This window comes from Mastigoproctus giganteus, chromosome 10 (genome assembly GCF_048544385.1).
Source record: "Mastigoproctus giganteus isolate SK-2022 chromosome 10, ASM4854438v1, whole genome shotgun sequence".
In the NCBI taxonomy this organism is placed as follows: Eukaryota; Metazoa; Arthropoda; class Arachnida; order Uropygi; family Thelyphonidae; genus Mastigoproctus; species Mastigoproctus giganteus.
Genome location: NC_143584.1, coordinates 102,504,835 through 102,518,750, shown reverse-complemented (window position 1 = coordinate 102,518,750; position 13,916 = coordinate 102,504,835). Strand labels below are relative to the sequence as shown.

The 13,916-nt window shown below is 39.0% G+C and overlaps 1 protein-coding gene across 5 annotated transcripts in view; it reads left to right on the top strand.

Annotated features, from left to right (window-relative positions):
- LOC150079193 (pleckstrin homology domain-containing family G member 5-like) overlaps positions 1-13,916 on the top strand; it is a 559,615-nt gene that overhangs the window by 426,490 nt on the left and 119,209 nt on the right. For all 5 annotated transcript variants that reach the window (XM_090382446.1, XM_090382448.1, XM_090382445.1 and 2 more), the window contains one exon: positions 6,800-7,042. In XM_090382446.1, the coding sequence (XP_090238572.1) occupies positions 6,800-7,042 (243 nt within the window). The remainder of the gene's footprint in view (positions 1-6,799; positions 7,043-13,916) is intronic.

The following is a 13,916-nucleotide window of genomic DNA, read 5'->3' as shown; positions in this document are numbered from 1 at the left end:
AATGGGCCCCCCAGAAGAATCTGTCTCATCTTCTGGCAACACTAGGTGGGTCAGTCTCTCTCTCTCTCTCTCTCTCTCTCTCTCTCTCTCGACAGTACATGTTTTGCTGAGACTGGCCCACCTTTCCATGGTGTGATGATACCCAGATTCATCTGTCCAGGTGACTGATGCTTCTGGGTAGCCAAGAGGCTAGAACACACACACACACACAAACCTACACATTTCTGGCCTTTTTCAGTTGATTCTGTTCTTCACAGTGATATGAGGCAGAGCTGAACTGACGTTCTAGGTGCCACCCTTTCATGTCCACATGTACCCTGTGAGGTTAGCCTCACCCATAGTAGTGTCCATTATATTTCTCGATGTCAGGGTTGCCTAACTGCGGTAAATGGAGACTGATAAGCCCCATCTGCTCATAAAGGCAGCCCGAGCAAAAACAGAGTACTTGAAGGTCAATGTGTCTTCAAGGAAGTATTAAGCTTTATCTTGGAGGGGGTCCAGGAAAGCTTAGCACATCAGCAGAGCACAATGAAATTGATAATTAGGGCACTCTTAGAGAACATGAGCCCAATCCTCCACCTTGCCACACATGCAAGGATGGTTCATCTGTAAGGCCCAGAGAGCGAAGTTTCCCTTTGAGGGAGCCATGTCTATTGACCAGGAAAAGAACATACAGACTAGGGGAGAGTCAAAGTGCAACTTCAGATTGATTCATGTCAGGGATGAACTTCTTGGTGACTAGCCCTTTAGATGGCCATCCAGCACTCTTTCCAAATGGCACACAGCTTCTTGTGGACAATATTTTTCTCTCAACATGAATCATTAGCCAGATCAACTGAAAAATCAGACAGATGCAGGAAATCCCTAGCTGATGCAATATCTGAGTCTATAACTGACCACCTCCAGGTTGAGTGGCAAGGTGCCAGCAAAAACCTGGAGAGCAGGGTTAGAGACTATCCTAGGATAGTAGGCCCTGGTAATAGCAAGAAGAATCAGCTTCTGGATGGTTTCAAGTTGGGCATGGTTACAGACAATTAGTGCTCACTTGTATCAAATGCCTGCCACATAGCAGATGATTGGGATGAGCAGCAGGGATGTCTGTCAATTGTCTCTGGCGGTTCCCCCAACTCCGTGATGTAAGCATTGTGATGCAGTACAAACATCTAAAGATTGGATGGTGTGTTATTGTGTAATTTATATTGTGTGGTGTTGGGGTACATTGGTCTGCTGTTCATCCATCCATCATGGAATGCCATAGTCCTCTAGCTTCTATTTTAAGAGGAGCCTAGGGGTTCCTTTCGTCACTCATAGTTCAAGAGTGACGAAAGGTGAAGATAAAGTGAGAATTTACTAGCCTACTCTATATAATTACTATCCTACTCTAGTGGCTGATTTACTCACCTATTTTATATGTCTGTTCACTTGAATAGACATGTTTGTTATTTGGTTTTTAGGAGCATTAGCAACTAAGGCCATATTGCTCCAGGGATGTGCGGTGGTCACAGGCTTGAACCCTGGTCTTATCAAGAAGCATGTGCTACGCACTGCTGCTTCTGCCCACTTCGCTACAGAGGCACCAAATAGACATGTAGAGTAGGCTAGTAAATCAATGTCTTATAATGGGTGACTTAACTTTCCAGATATTGACTAGACCTTATGGGTTGATTAATGACATCACAGTAGAAGACTTTTGTGGATTTACTGAATGATTCTTTCCAGCATGTTAGACAACAAGAGAAAGCAATACTCTCGATCTGATTATCAGCATTGACCTTTATTGCATTAACAATCTCCAGATAAAGAGATCCACTAGGCAGCAGTGATCACAATGTATTGATGGATTTACTTAAAGATATAATTAATTACTGACAAAAGCAAGAAAAATGGCTTTTGCTTTCGTAAAAGTGACTACAGCAGTCTCAAACAGTTTTTAAATTATATGCATTGGGACCAAGTGATGATGTTACTAATAACACAAGTTTACAAATTTAAGTTTGTTTACTGGGTTTAAATTTCAATAGGTCCTACTGCCGAAATATGTTGCTGTGATTTCAAATATGACTTAGATTTTTTTTCTATCACATCCAGATGCATCACAATTTAAGAAATAAAAAAGTATTGTTTTTTACAAAAGTATATAACTTGATTGTATTTAGTAATGACAAATTGATAGGATTACATTTTTATATATTAAAAAATACGTAAATATTAACAAGTATTAATCAAAATTCTGAAAATTTCATTAATCAGACCTTCATCTCTTTGTTTGAAAAGAACATTTAATCGTTTTTCTTTTATGTACAGTGCCAGGCTTCTCTCTCTTTTTAAACACCAGCATTAGTCGGCCAATCTGCTTGTATTCCACCTTCCCTGGTACCTCTGCTCCATTTCCTTTTATGTCCTGATGGAATCTCTCCCCTTGTTCTTTGCTCATCTGTGCAAGATTTTCAGGGGAAAAATTGAGATGGGCATGCAAAAGGTGAATTTCGATGCTCACATTGCAACCTAAATTGAGAAGCTTTTCAAGCATATTTTGAACAATTTTCTCATAATCCTCAGATTTATGATTTCCTAAAAAGTTTTCCATTACACTTTTAAAAGCAATCCAGGCTTCCCTTTCAACGTCAGTCCTAGTAGTTTCAAACTGACCGTCAAAAACCAATTTTTTAATTTGGGGACCAATGAAGATACCCTCCTTAAGTTTTTGCGTCAGATAAACCGGGAAATTTACTGCAAAGGTACTTAAAACAGTTGCCATCCTTATTCAATGCCTTAACAAATTGCTAATATGTAGGTTAGTGCAAATGCATCATTTTAACATAGCTATCTACCAAAATAGTTAAATTAATTAATTAAATTGGCATCGTTTTGGTTATATCTCATATTGTGACTGCCTTCACAACGAGTTGCCATGGTATTGTACTACCTCGAATAAATAACACTTCACCAGTGTAGAAGACTATTGTTATTTATTCTCAGTGGATACCACCACCCACCATGGGTGGATGGTAGATTAATGGCATGTTGGCAGCTCTGCTGCCAACATGCCATTAATTACATAATGTCGTAATTACTGGTCAAGTCTGGTCTCATGATTTTCATGTGGGTGGATCCACCCATGCCTGCACTGGGGATCCACATGTGTAAGAGAAGAGTCCTTGTCTCTGTCACTAGTCAGTTATGTCGCTTTTGATGGTGTTGTCTGCTTCAGAATGTCCATTTGATGCTGCTTTACAGCTGACTTGTACTCTGCCTCTTTGATTTCTAGATCACATTTTGTTAGGTTTTGGCTTGTGAATTGTCCAAATCGATGTGTTCTAATCTATGTAGGCATCACCATTTTGACATCATGTAGTTAAGTTCCTTGTCCTTATACTATCATCCTTGTATTCCGGTCACAGTTTGTCATGCTACAACTTTGTGGTGTATTAGGGTTCATGCATCTCTCTATGGATGGCAAGCAGAGTCCGCCTTCTGTTGTAAGTATTCACCTGGGTAAAATGTGTAAATGCTTTATATTCAGCCTCTATGTCCATAAGGTGCGATTCCAAATCTCGCAGGAGGTAATTTATCCTGCTTATTAATAAGCAGCTGAGATCCTCATAGTATTGACAACAATACATTAGATGTTGCCAGGTCTCAGCCTCCACACAGATGCATAGTGTACTGTTGACTAGCCTAAATGTTGCCAACTTAGCTTTGAATGGGCCATGTCCCATTAACAATATGTCGTATTTAAGGCTGGATGGAACCAGCAAACTGATCTCGGGTACACCCTGTGTATATCCAGGAAGAATTTTCTTGTATTCTCTCCCTTGGTGGATTGTGGTCGTTTTGTCATGCCTGCTGCAGTTGAAGGTACAGCCTAGTTTTTTCTGCCTTCCGATTGTTTGTCAGGTCTATGGTGTGTCCAACAAAGGTGATAAGGACTCCCTTGGCTAAGTGATACTGCATTGCACATCTGATGATTTCAAAGTACAGTGGGAGCAAGGGCCTGTAGGGCATGTATACTCACCGTATGGCAGGCATGGGTAAGAACAAGAATATAGATCTTTGAGTGGCGAACAGAGTTTGTCTGTTGACTGCTGTTGTGACTTCATAATACCATATGGGAGAAGTGTATGTGATTGCAGGGATGAAAGTTGTTTTGTAGTATAGAGTAAGGGTGCTTGTTGAATCCCCAGTCCCTTCTGGAGGCCCTAGTGATTAAGGCACCGTAATTTCTTATTTTGGTCCAGATTTACTTCAGGTGAGGCCAAAAGGAAAGGTTGGTATCCAATATAAGACCTAAGTACTTTAGCTGTGTGCTCAGTTTAAGGGTTTTGTTTCTGTTATTTATTTGGGGTGGTCTTCTAAGGTTTAGACTTCCCTTCAGGAGAATTGTGCAAGTCTTTGTAGGGGGATATCTGTAGTAAGTGAATCCTGGCCCATTCCCGGAGGGTCATCAAGGCTGGGTTTTGCAATGGCTTCCAACTGTTCTCTTGAGTTGGCAGCAACTGCGGGGATTAAGTCATCCGCGAAGGCCTGGGAGCAGGCCTCACCCAGGTCCAGAGTAAGGAATTCATCGAGGATTATGTTCCACAGTAGCGGCCCCGGGACAGAACCCTGGGGGAGAAGCCCCTGTGGGCAGGTCTGGTCAGCTTTCTGAAGGGTGCATTTACTTCAATTTTTCTTTGAGAGAGAGAGATAGGATTTTATTGTATTATATACGTTTGCCGGTATGTTTGTTTGCCTGAGCCTGGCCACCAAATTGTGTCAAAGGCTCCCGCAAAGTCTATAGAGTTGACTTAAGAACTATTTCTTTCCTCATGAATTGGCTAGATCCTGTAGATTTTTAGTGCATCAGTGGTTGAGAGGCCTGGTTTAAAGCCATATTGGTTTGGTCTTGCAAGGCCAGCTGCATCATAGTGGGATTGCATTCTTTGGTGTAACATCCTTTCAAATAATTTAGTGGCTATCATCAGTAGGGCAATGGGCCAGTAGGACTCAGATTGTTCTGGTGGCTTAGTCAGATTTTTTAATATTAAAACTCATTTTTCCATTGAAAGAACAGGAGCAAAGTTGAAACTTTCCCATGTTAAGTTTATGGTAGGGGGGTGAAAGTTAAAACATAGTAAGTTTCAAAGACGAACAGTAAAGTCACAGAAAACCGTTGGGGTGCTTTCATTGCCCAGATTTATACTTGGGGGAAGCCCCCCTCCCCAGTCAAAATGGGAAAAATGGCTATGAGATGTTCCAGTGCTATTTTCCTTAATGCTACTCTAATGGTGCCATGGTGGGCTGACCCATTAACAATAGCATTAGGTGTATTAACATGCAAGTTCTCACAAATCCCTAAATTTGTGAGAACTTGCATGTTAGAAATACTAAAACAAATCTTACCACTGGAATCCTTTTCAAAATCTAGCTGTAGGAACAAAAGTCCTGAAATTTAGGCACACTTAAAACTCATTTTTAGACAAAATATGCACTTATAAAAGAACATGTTAAAGCATCAACGCATTTAAGATCAACAGTGTTCAGGTGTTATATGGAAGATGGAAAAACTATTAATAATTTGGACGGAAAATCAGATTCAGAAATCAGTGTCCCTGAGTTCAATGGCCATTCAAGCAAAAGCCAGAAGTATTTATGAAGACATTAAGGATAAGTACAGCGAACCCCAAGCCAAGTTCGTGGCAAGCAACGGGTGGTTTAATGGGTTCAAGCATCGTGCTGGTTTCCAAAACATTAAAGTATGCAGTGAAGTTGTCAGTGCAGATTCTGCAGCTGCAGAGAAATTTTGTGATGTGTTGGAAAAAACCCCTTTTAAATCTGCACAGCCCTCAACTTCTGCAGCAGCGTGCTTATCAGCTGGAGAATTAATTCTGGCAACGATGCTTGAAAGGTAAAACTTGCTGTCATTTTGCCCATCTCCTCTCTTTTTGTAATTTTATATGAAATTTTTGTAATTTTTCCTACGCATAAGATATAATTTTTTCCTACGCATAAAAAAAAAATTGAATAAATAATTCTGGCAACGATGCCAGAATTAATTCTGGCAACGATGCTTGAAAGGTAAAACTTGCTGTCATTTTGCCCATCTCCTCTCTTTTTGTAATTTTATAATTTTGAAATTTTTGTAATTTTTCCTACGCATAAGATAAAAAAAAAAAATTGAATAAATAATTCTATTTACGTGTTCGTTGAACATTTCTTTTTTGCTTCAATCAAATTCAGCACACATAGTTGAGTGCTGCATAAGCATTTAGGGAAATTCCGACTTAAGTAAAACTCGACTTACATAGTATTCTGCAGAACGTAACCCTTACATAAGTTAGGTTGTACCAGTAGTTACATTGAGGAAAATTAATATTCAATTGTTACTACTGTGAACAGTGCCTCAGAATAAATGATAATTTTCTTCTAGGCACTGTTTTCAGTGGTGAACAATTGCATTATTTCATCATGTGTCACAGACTATTGCTTTTATAGATACTTAATAATGGTTTCTGTGGTGTTAATTAATTTTTATTTCCTAAAATGTGTGCATACTTTTTTGATAACACTGTATATGTGAACATATTGTATATATGAACATATATATCATCAGAGATGAATATATAGCTTGCAGCTAAAATTCACGAAAATGATTGTAAGTTGATTCAGTGTTTGCAAACTGGTACTATTTAGATAGCTTCATCTATATTACAGTTAGAAGGATTTTGGTTTGGTTAATGTAACTATTACAGTGTGAATTTCTTCACCACATTTTTTATATAAACACAGCTTAATTTCCATGCTCTTTCTCCCACCCTAGACTGATGTTCACTGCTTTTTGTTTACGGATATGCTGCTTATCTGTAAAGCTGTTACCAAAAAAGGAGATCGAGTGAAAGTTATCCGACAACCATATCTGGTAGACAAGCTAATTGTACATGAATTGAAGGACTCTATTGGGCTTTTGCTTATATATCTAAATGAATATAGAATGGCAACCTCGGCATTTGTTTTATTTTCGCAAGATGCGAAAAACTGGGCAGAATGGATAAGAAAAGCACAGGTAAATTCTTATATTTTTAGATTGGTTATTTTTTCTTATGTTAGTATGATACCTTGTTATCTTCATGTGCAAGCACTGAAAAGTATACCTGTATGTGTAAGTTTTGTAGGTCATTTCCAATATCATTCCCAATGTAAGAATTGTCTTTAAATCTTCCGGTACTTGTTGTCATCTCTTATCTGTTTTGCCACTTAATAGGAAACACAAAATAAATGTTCTAATAAATGGTAGCAAAAATAGCTTTTAAAATTTAAAATCAGAGGAGGAGGAGGAGATTGTGTGATTCAATTAATATTAGTGCTACTGAGGCCAAATGATGCAAGGCAGTAAACTTAATTTACATCAGCTAGCTTCATCAGATCTAATCTTATGTTGCTTCTCAGAAATTTTTAATCTTTAACGTCTGTTCTTGTTTTATCTACCAATTCAAATATATCTCCTTATTCATTCTGCTTCTTTTTTTTTCTCCCTTCTGCCACTGTAGAACTTTGAAACTAGGTACCTCAAGTCACCCCTAAGATATCTAGTCAAGAGGCTCTGCAGTCCACATCTTGGAAGTGCTTAGGGAAAATCTTACATTCCCAAACAATCTAGTTGCCTTTCTTTGGATCCTCCCTAGGACTTCAGTTCTTTTGTCTTTGGTGTGATGTCTCCAAACCTTTTGATGAATTGTCCAAAATTGAATTCCGTAGAATTCTTATCTAGAAATTGATAATCTAGATTATTGTTAAAAAAAATCAATGAATCAATATGGACAGAACAGAAAAGAATACTATTTTCACTCTTTTTGTTTGTTGTTTTATGGTCTTTATTTATATATACCGTATTTAACGGCATATAGGACGCACTCCCATTTTAGAAAGGAAAATTAAGGAAAAAAGTTTTAGTGTATTTAGGCATTCAATATTTATTCTAATGTGAATATTAAAAAAAAAGTCATCCTAAACATGTGATCAGAACATCAAGAAAAATACTAATATTGTATAATAATACATTATTTAATTATTATTATTAGAGGGCGTGATGTCTAAATTTGCAGATGATGTTAAAATTGGTAGAGTAGTTAATGATCACTGTCAAGCTGAGCTTCTTCAGAGAGACCTAGATAGACTTCAAGAATGGTCAGAAAAATGGCAGCTGTGCTTTAATCCAACAAAGTGTAAGGTATTACACCTGGGAAACAGTAATCCCAAAATAACTTATTCACTTGGTGGAGTTCAACTAAACCCAGTACTGGAGGAAAGGGACTTGGGTGTTACGATACGGTCAGACATGAAATTCTCTGAGCATTGTAAACAGGTTGCAAGGAAGGCCCATGGTGTCCTATCGATGATCTATCGAACTTTTGCAAGTAGAGATAGGGACGTGATAATCCCATTATATAAGGCCTATGTTAGACCACACTTGGAATACTGTGTTCAAGTATGGAGACCGCACCTAAAGAAAGACATCGAGCTTCTTGAAAGGGTGCAAAGAAGGGTAACTCGCCTGGTGAGATCGGCAAAAGGGCGTCCTTATGAAGAAAGACTTCGAATATGTGGGTTGCAGAGTTTGGAAACTAGACACCTTAGAGGAGATTTGATTGAGGTGTTTAAGGCTCTGAGAGGCATCAGTAAACTGAATGAGGACAAAATTTTCAAGATTATAAATGATGCTAGAACTAGGGGACACAAATTCAAGTTACGCGGGGAAATGTTTAGATTGGACTGCAGGAAGTTTTATTTTAGCCAGCGAGTTATAAATTACTGGAATAAGTTGCCTTCATGGGTGGTAGAGGCCGACAGTTTGGGGAAATTCAAAGGTCATCTGGATAGTACTTTCGGGTAAGGGAAGCGCATAGGATGATAGGATTAATTTCCTTTTTATTTAATTTTTAATTTCATTTTATTATTTTTATTTCTTTATTAATTATTATTATTTATTTATTTAATTTTTGTTTTTATCATTGTTTTGTTCGGATTTTTTTTTTTTTTTTGGCTGGTGCAGCATAAGCCATAGGCTTTCTTGCACCATACGGCCGTTACTAATACTAATAATACTAATACTAATAATTATTATTAATTTACCAATATGACAATTTAAAAGAGAAATAAAAGAATCTTATCTACATTAGAAAATATTTTATATGAAGCAAACTACCACTAGAGTTGAAAATGAACAAAAAGACAAGGAATGGTAAAAAACAGTGAAGTTCAATCATCACCTTCAAATCCCAAAAACTCTTCCTCGCTAATGTTGGTATCACTGTCTTCAAATAACGCAGTGGCTTCAGTGCCATCAAGGGTATTACTAATTTCAGTCTTCTTGAAAGACCAATTATTTTACCACTTATATTTCTCCAATATTCCTTAACCCATTCACCCACCTGTGCAATGGTGGGTCTCTTCATTCTTCCTGTAGGTGTGAGGTCATGATCAGGTTCTCCCATCCATTTATTCCACTGTTCTCTCATATTTTGCTTAATTGGCTTGTCAGTCCACCAAGAATGACAACTACCTGTGTATTCAGTTCCCTCACCCTCATTTTAATGACTTCAGTTCTATGGGTTCTGAACTGGTCCCAGACCATAGAACAGCAAGAAACATAACCATGTATAATCATCTCTTCTCATTTGGAGTTCCCCAAATGAGAAGAGATGGTTTCCTTACAAGAACACCAGGACTCCTTACCCATATTTTTTGGAGCCATAAATTCATTCCAGATTCATTTGTCCATCCTTTTGGATGAACATAAACAAATACACCTTCTGGAATTTTTTCCTTAGTTGGAGTTTTTCTTTTAAATATTAAAAATGATGGTAGTTTTGTGCCATCAGCACAGCAGGCTAAAACTACTGTGCAGTGTGTTTTCTCATGCCCAGTGGTTTTTATTGACACCGTTTTAGACCCTTTGATATTCACGGATTTGTTGGATGGTGCATCAAAAGTTAGTGGGACCTGATCCATACATCCTATTTGGCCAACTTCAAAAGAAGTTCATTTTCGTGCCTTTATTACAAATTTATGGAATTCCAGTATTTTTTTCCTTCATAATCTGCTGGTAATTTTTGTGAAATTGATGTTTTTCTAAGCATTGATAAACCATGCCTTTGCATGAATCAGTAACACCAACCTTCGGTTCCAAAAAAATTCGGACTTTATCCTACTGCTAATATCCTAGCCTTATGCATAATCCTTTTGATATAAACACTTCTTCCTAAATTCCTTTCACCTCCTACCCACTTTTTCACATCTTCTTCCACTTCTGGCCAATGTGGGGTGGGACGACAAAAGTTATGTTTACTTTTTTTTTTGCTGTATGGCATTAAGGGTAAGTTGCTGCAATGGATAAAGGGATGGTTGAGTGGAAGATGACAGTGGTAATTGAGGAACACTGCTCTTCGTGGACGAATGTTATTAGTGGAGTTCCTCTTGGTTCAGTTGGGCCCATTGTTGTTTTGTGTATTCATCAATGATATTGATGAAGGTATATTTGACTTAATTTGCAAGTTTGCAGATGGTACAAAGGTTGGCAGGATTGTTAACGACAGTAAAGACAGTATGCTACTCCAACTAGATCTAGATAAGTTGAGCAAATGGGCTGAGAAGTGCCAACTGGGGTTTAACATTGGCAATGCAAAGTACTGCATATATGGGTAGCAATAACCCAAGAGAAATGTACCTACTATGTGGCAATACACTCAGGGAAGTGGAAAGTGAAAGACTTGGGGATAATTATGCAGTCAGATATTAAGTTTGCTGAGTAGTGCAGACGTGCTGCCAGGGCAGGTCATGGAGTCTTGTCAATGATATATAGCAATTTTGCTAGCAGGTACAGGAAGGTGATTATTGTGTTGTACAAGGCAATAAACACGACGCATCTTGAGTACTGTGTACAGGTCCGGAGGTGTCATTTTAGGAAAGATGTAAAGTTGCTAGAATGAATACAAAGAAGGGCAACCAGATTGGTGAGGGGAACAAAGAGATGCTCTTACCAAGAAAGGCTTAAATTCTGCAAATTGAAGCGCCTGGAGAGTAGGCACGTGTGAGGTGATCTGATTGAGATGTATAAGGCCTTGAATGGGTTGAGAAAGCTGAATGCTGATGGGATTCTTATCCCATCAACCAGGTGTTCCCCTCAGACCTATAGTATCCTGCTGCAATGCTCCAACGTATGAACTGTCTAAGTATAGTGCGTGCCTCCTATCACCTCTTGTAGGAAATACCACACACACACACACACACACACACACACACACTGTCAAAAATAGCGGTGAATTCATCCACCTCATTAAAGACCTTTCAATTCCTGACAACACCGTCATGGCATCAATTGATGTGGTTTCATTATTTACTTCAATTCCCGTCCAACAGGCCGTACACTGCTCCAGGAGGCTCCTCAAGAATGACTTAAGCCTCTCAACCAGAACATCATTATCAACCGATGACATCTGCACTACCCTCAACCTATGTTTATCAAGCAGCATCTTCACTTTTGAGGATTCAGTCTACCAACAGGTGCATGGCACTGCTATGGATGCCCCTGTTAGTTCCGCAGTAGCCAACATCGCCTTGGAAGATTTGGAGAAGCAGATACTCCTGAACCCACCTGTGCCTATTACAACATGGTACAGATACATTGACGATATTTTCACTGTAATCCCACGTGGCTCTGAAACAGCATTACTAAAACACCTCAATTCCCTATCTAATTTCATCTAGTTTACCCTAAACTTAGAAGTCAACGAATCACTCCCGTTCCTGGATGTCTTAGTGCAGCGCATAGGCCCAGGTCTAGAGACTTCGGTATACCGTGAAACTATATGGTGCGGACAATTTACAAACTACGGATCCGGCCATGCACCCAGTCATCTCAACAGCACTGCCCGCACTCTATTCTCCAGGGCTTGGAGCCATTCCAGCACTGATGCAATTAGATGCAGCGAGATCTCTCATGTGAAGGCAGACCTAACCAAATGTGGCTATCCAACCCATGTGCTAGACAGGTGCCTATTACAAGCATAGGAACTCTCAGCCCATCCAAGCCCCCCGAACCAGGACAATACACCAACTGCCTACATTCCATACTATCCAGGAGTAGGCGCCTCCGTAGCCAGGTGGGAAGGAGCAGCAGCAGTGCATAGCACACGCTTCTTGATTGTTTTCTGTATTTATAAATGATATTGATGATGGTATATCAAGCTTTAATGTCCAAGTTTGCAGACGATACGAAGGTTGGCAGGGTTGTTGAGGACACTACTGACACTATGCTGCTGCAACAGGATCTGGAAAGGTTGAGCAGATGAGCTGAGAGGTGGCAAATGAAGTTTAACATTGACAAGTGTAAAGTACTACATATGGGGAAACAGCGACCCCAGAGCAACGTATCAACTCTGTGGCACTACACTGATAGTGGTAGAGAATGAAAGGGACCTGGGGGGGGGGGTTGTGCAGGCAGATATGAAGTTCTCTGAGCAGTGCAGACAGGCTGCAAGTGTAGCTCATGGTATCTTATCAATGATATACAGGAATTTTTCTAGCAGGGATAAGGAGGTGATTATTCCTTTGTATAAGGCAATGGTCAGGCCGCACCTTGAGTACTGTATACAGGTCTGGAGGCCTCATTTCAAAAAGGATGTAGAGCTGCTGGAACGAGTACAGAGAAGGGCAACAAGATTAGTGAATGGAACAAAGTTGTGCTCTTACGAAGAAAGGCTTAAGTTTTGCAAATTACAGTGTCTGGAGACTAGGCACCAGCGAGATGATCTGATAGAGGTGTATAAAGCCTTGAATGGTTTGAGCATGCTCAATGCTGATGGGATTCTTCCTCTTGCTCAGAATAATCACCTGAGAGGGCATAAATTGTAGCACCCTATAAGGTGGTGCTACAAGTGTCAGAAATTTGGACACTCACAAACTATGTGTTGGGGCAATTTAGTGTGCTCAAACTGTGGAAAAAAGGAACATATTCGTACTGATTGTAATGCCCGATTTTCGTGGTGTTCCAACTGCAAATGCAGTCTTTTCTAAGTTCTGTGGAAGTTGGAGAAAAAATCCAGAAATACAAAGTGGAGAACAAAGTCTCATACTCAAAAGCAAGAAAACATCAGTTACAAAATATGTCAAAATGTACGTATGCTGAAGCATCCCAGAGATACCATTCAGTCTCAACTCAAATAGATACATCAGCTCTCCCAATTGTCAATTTCAGAATGGGCTCAAACACTGCCCTCAGCTACACCTCAATCGATAAAACAACAAACTGTAGATAGGACAAATAATATCCCAATCTCAATACTACCTACTGCTCATTCATCTCTAATAACACCAGACCAAATGGAAAATACAAATTATGTTAGAAAGAAATCAACTGATACCTCTGCTATGGATATTGTAGAGAATTACTGTCATGATGAACCCATTCTAGATCTTTCTGCAGAGGATGACATAGACATATGTCCAATCTTCCCAAAAATAAGGATAAAAATTGATCGTTACAAGCAGATCATCTCTGAAACACAGACCGATTCGACTTCTAATTCTAAAATCTAAACAGTGAACAACATAGTCTGATGGAGAGGCTTTTGCAACAACATAAATGAAATCTACAAGTTAATCAACCATCCTGTGGGAATCTGCTTAAAGAGACAAAATCTAAAACTTCAAGTATCTGCATCACTTAAACATTATATTCTATTTCAGCAAGACAGGTCTCTTACATATAGTGCTCATGGAGGAGTAGTCATACTTGTAGACTCTAGAGTTCCTTGCAATACATATAGTGATTGGCATTGCTTTAATGCTCGTTTTAGTTTAATTGAAGATAAATTGACAACTGGAAAACCTTGAATTGTGATTAGTCTCCTGTCTGTTTATTACAAGACTTAAATGGACAT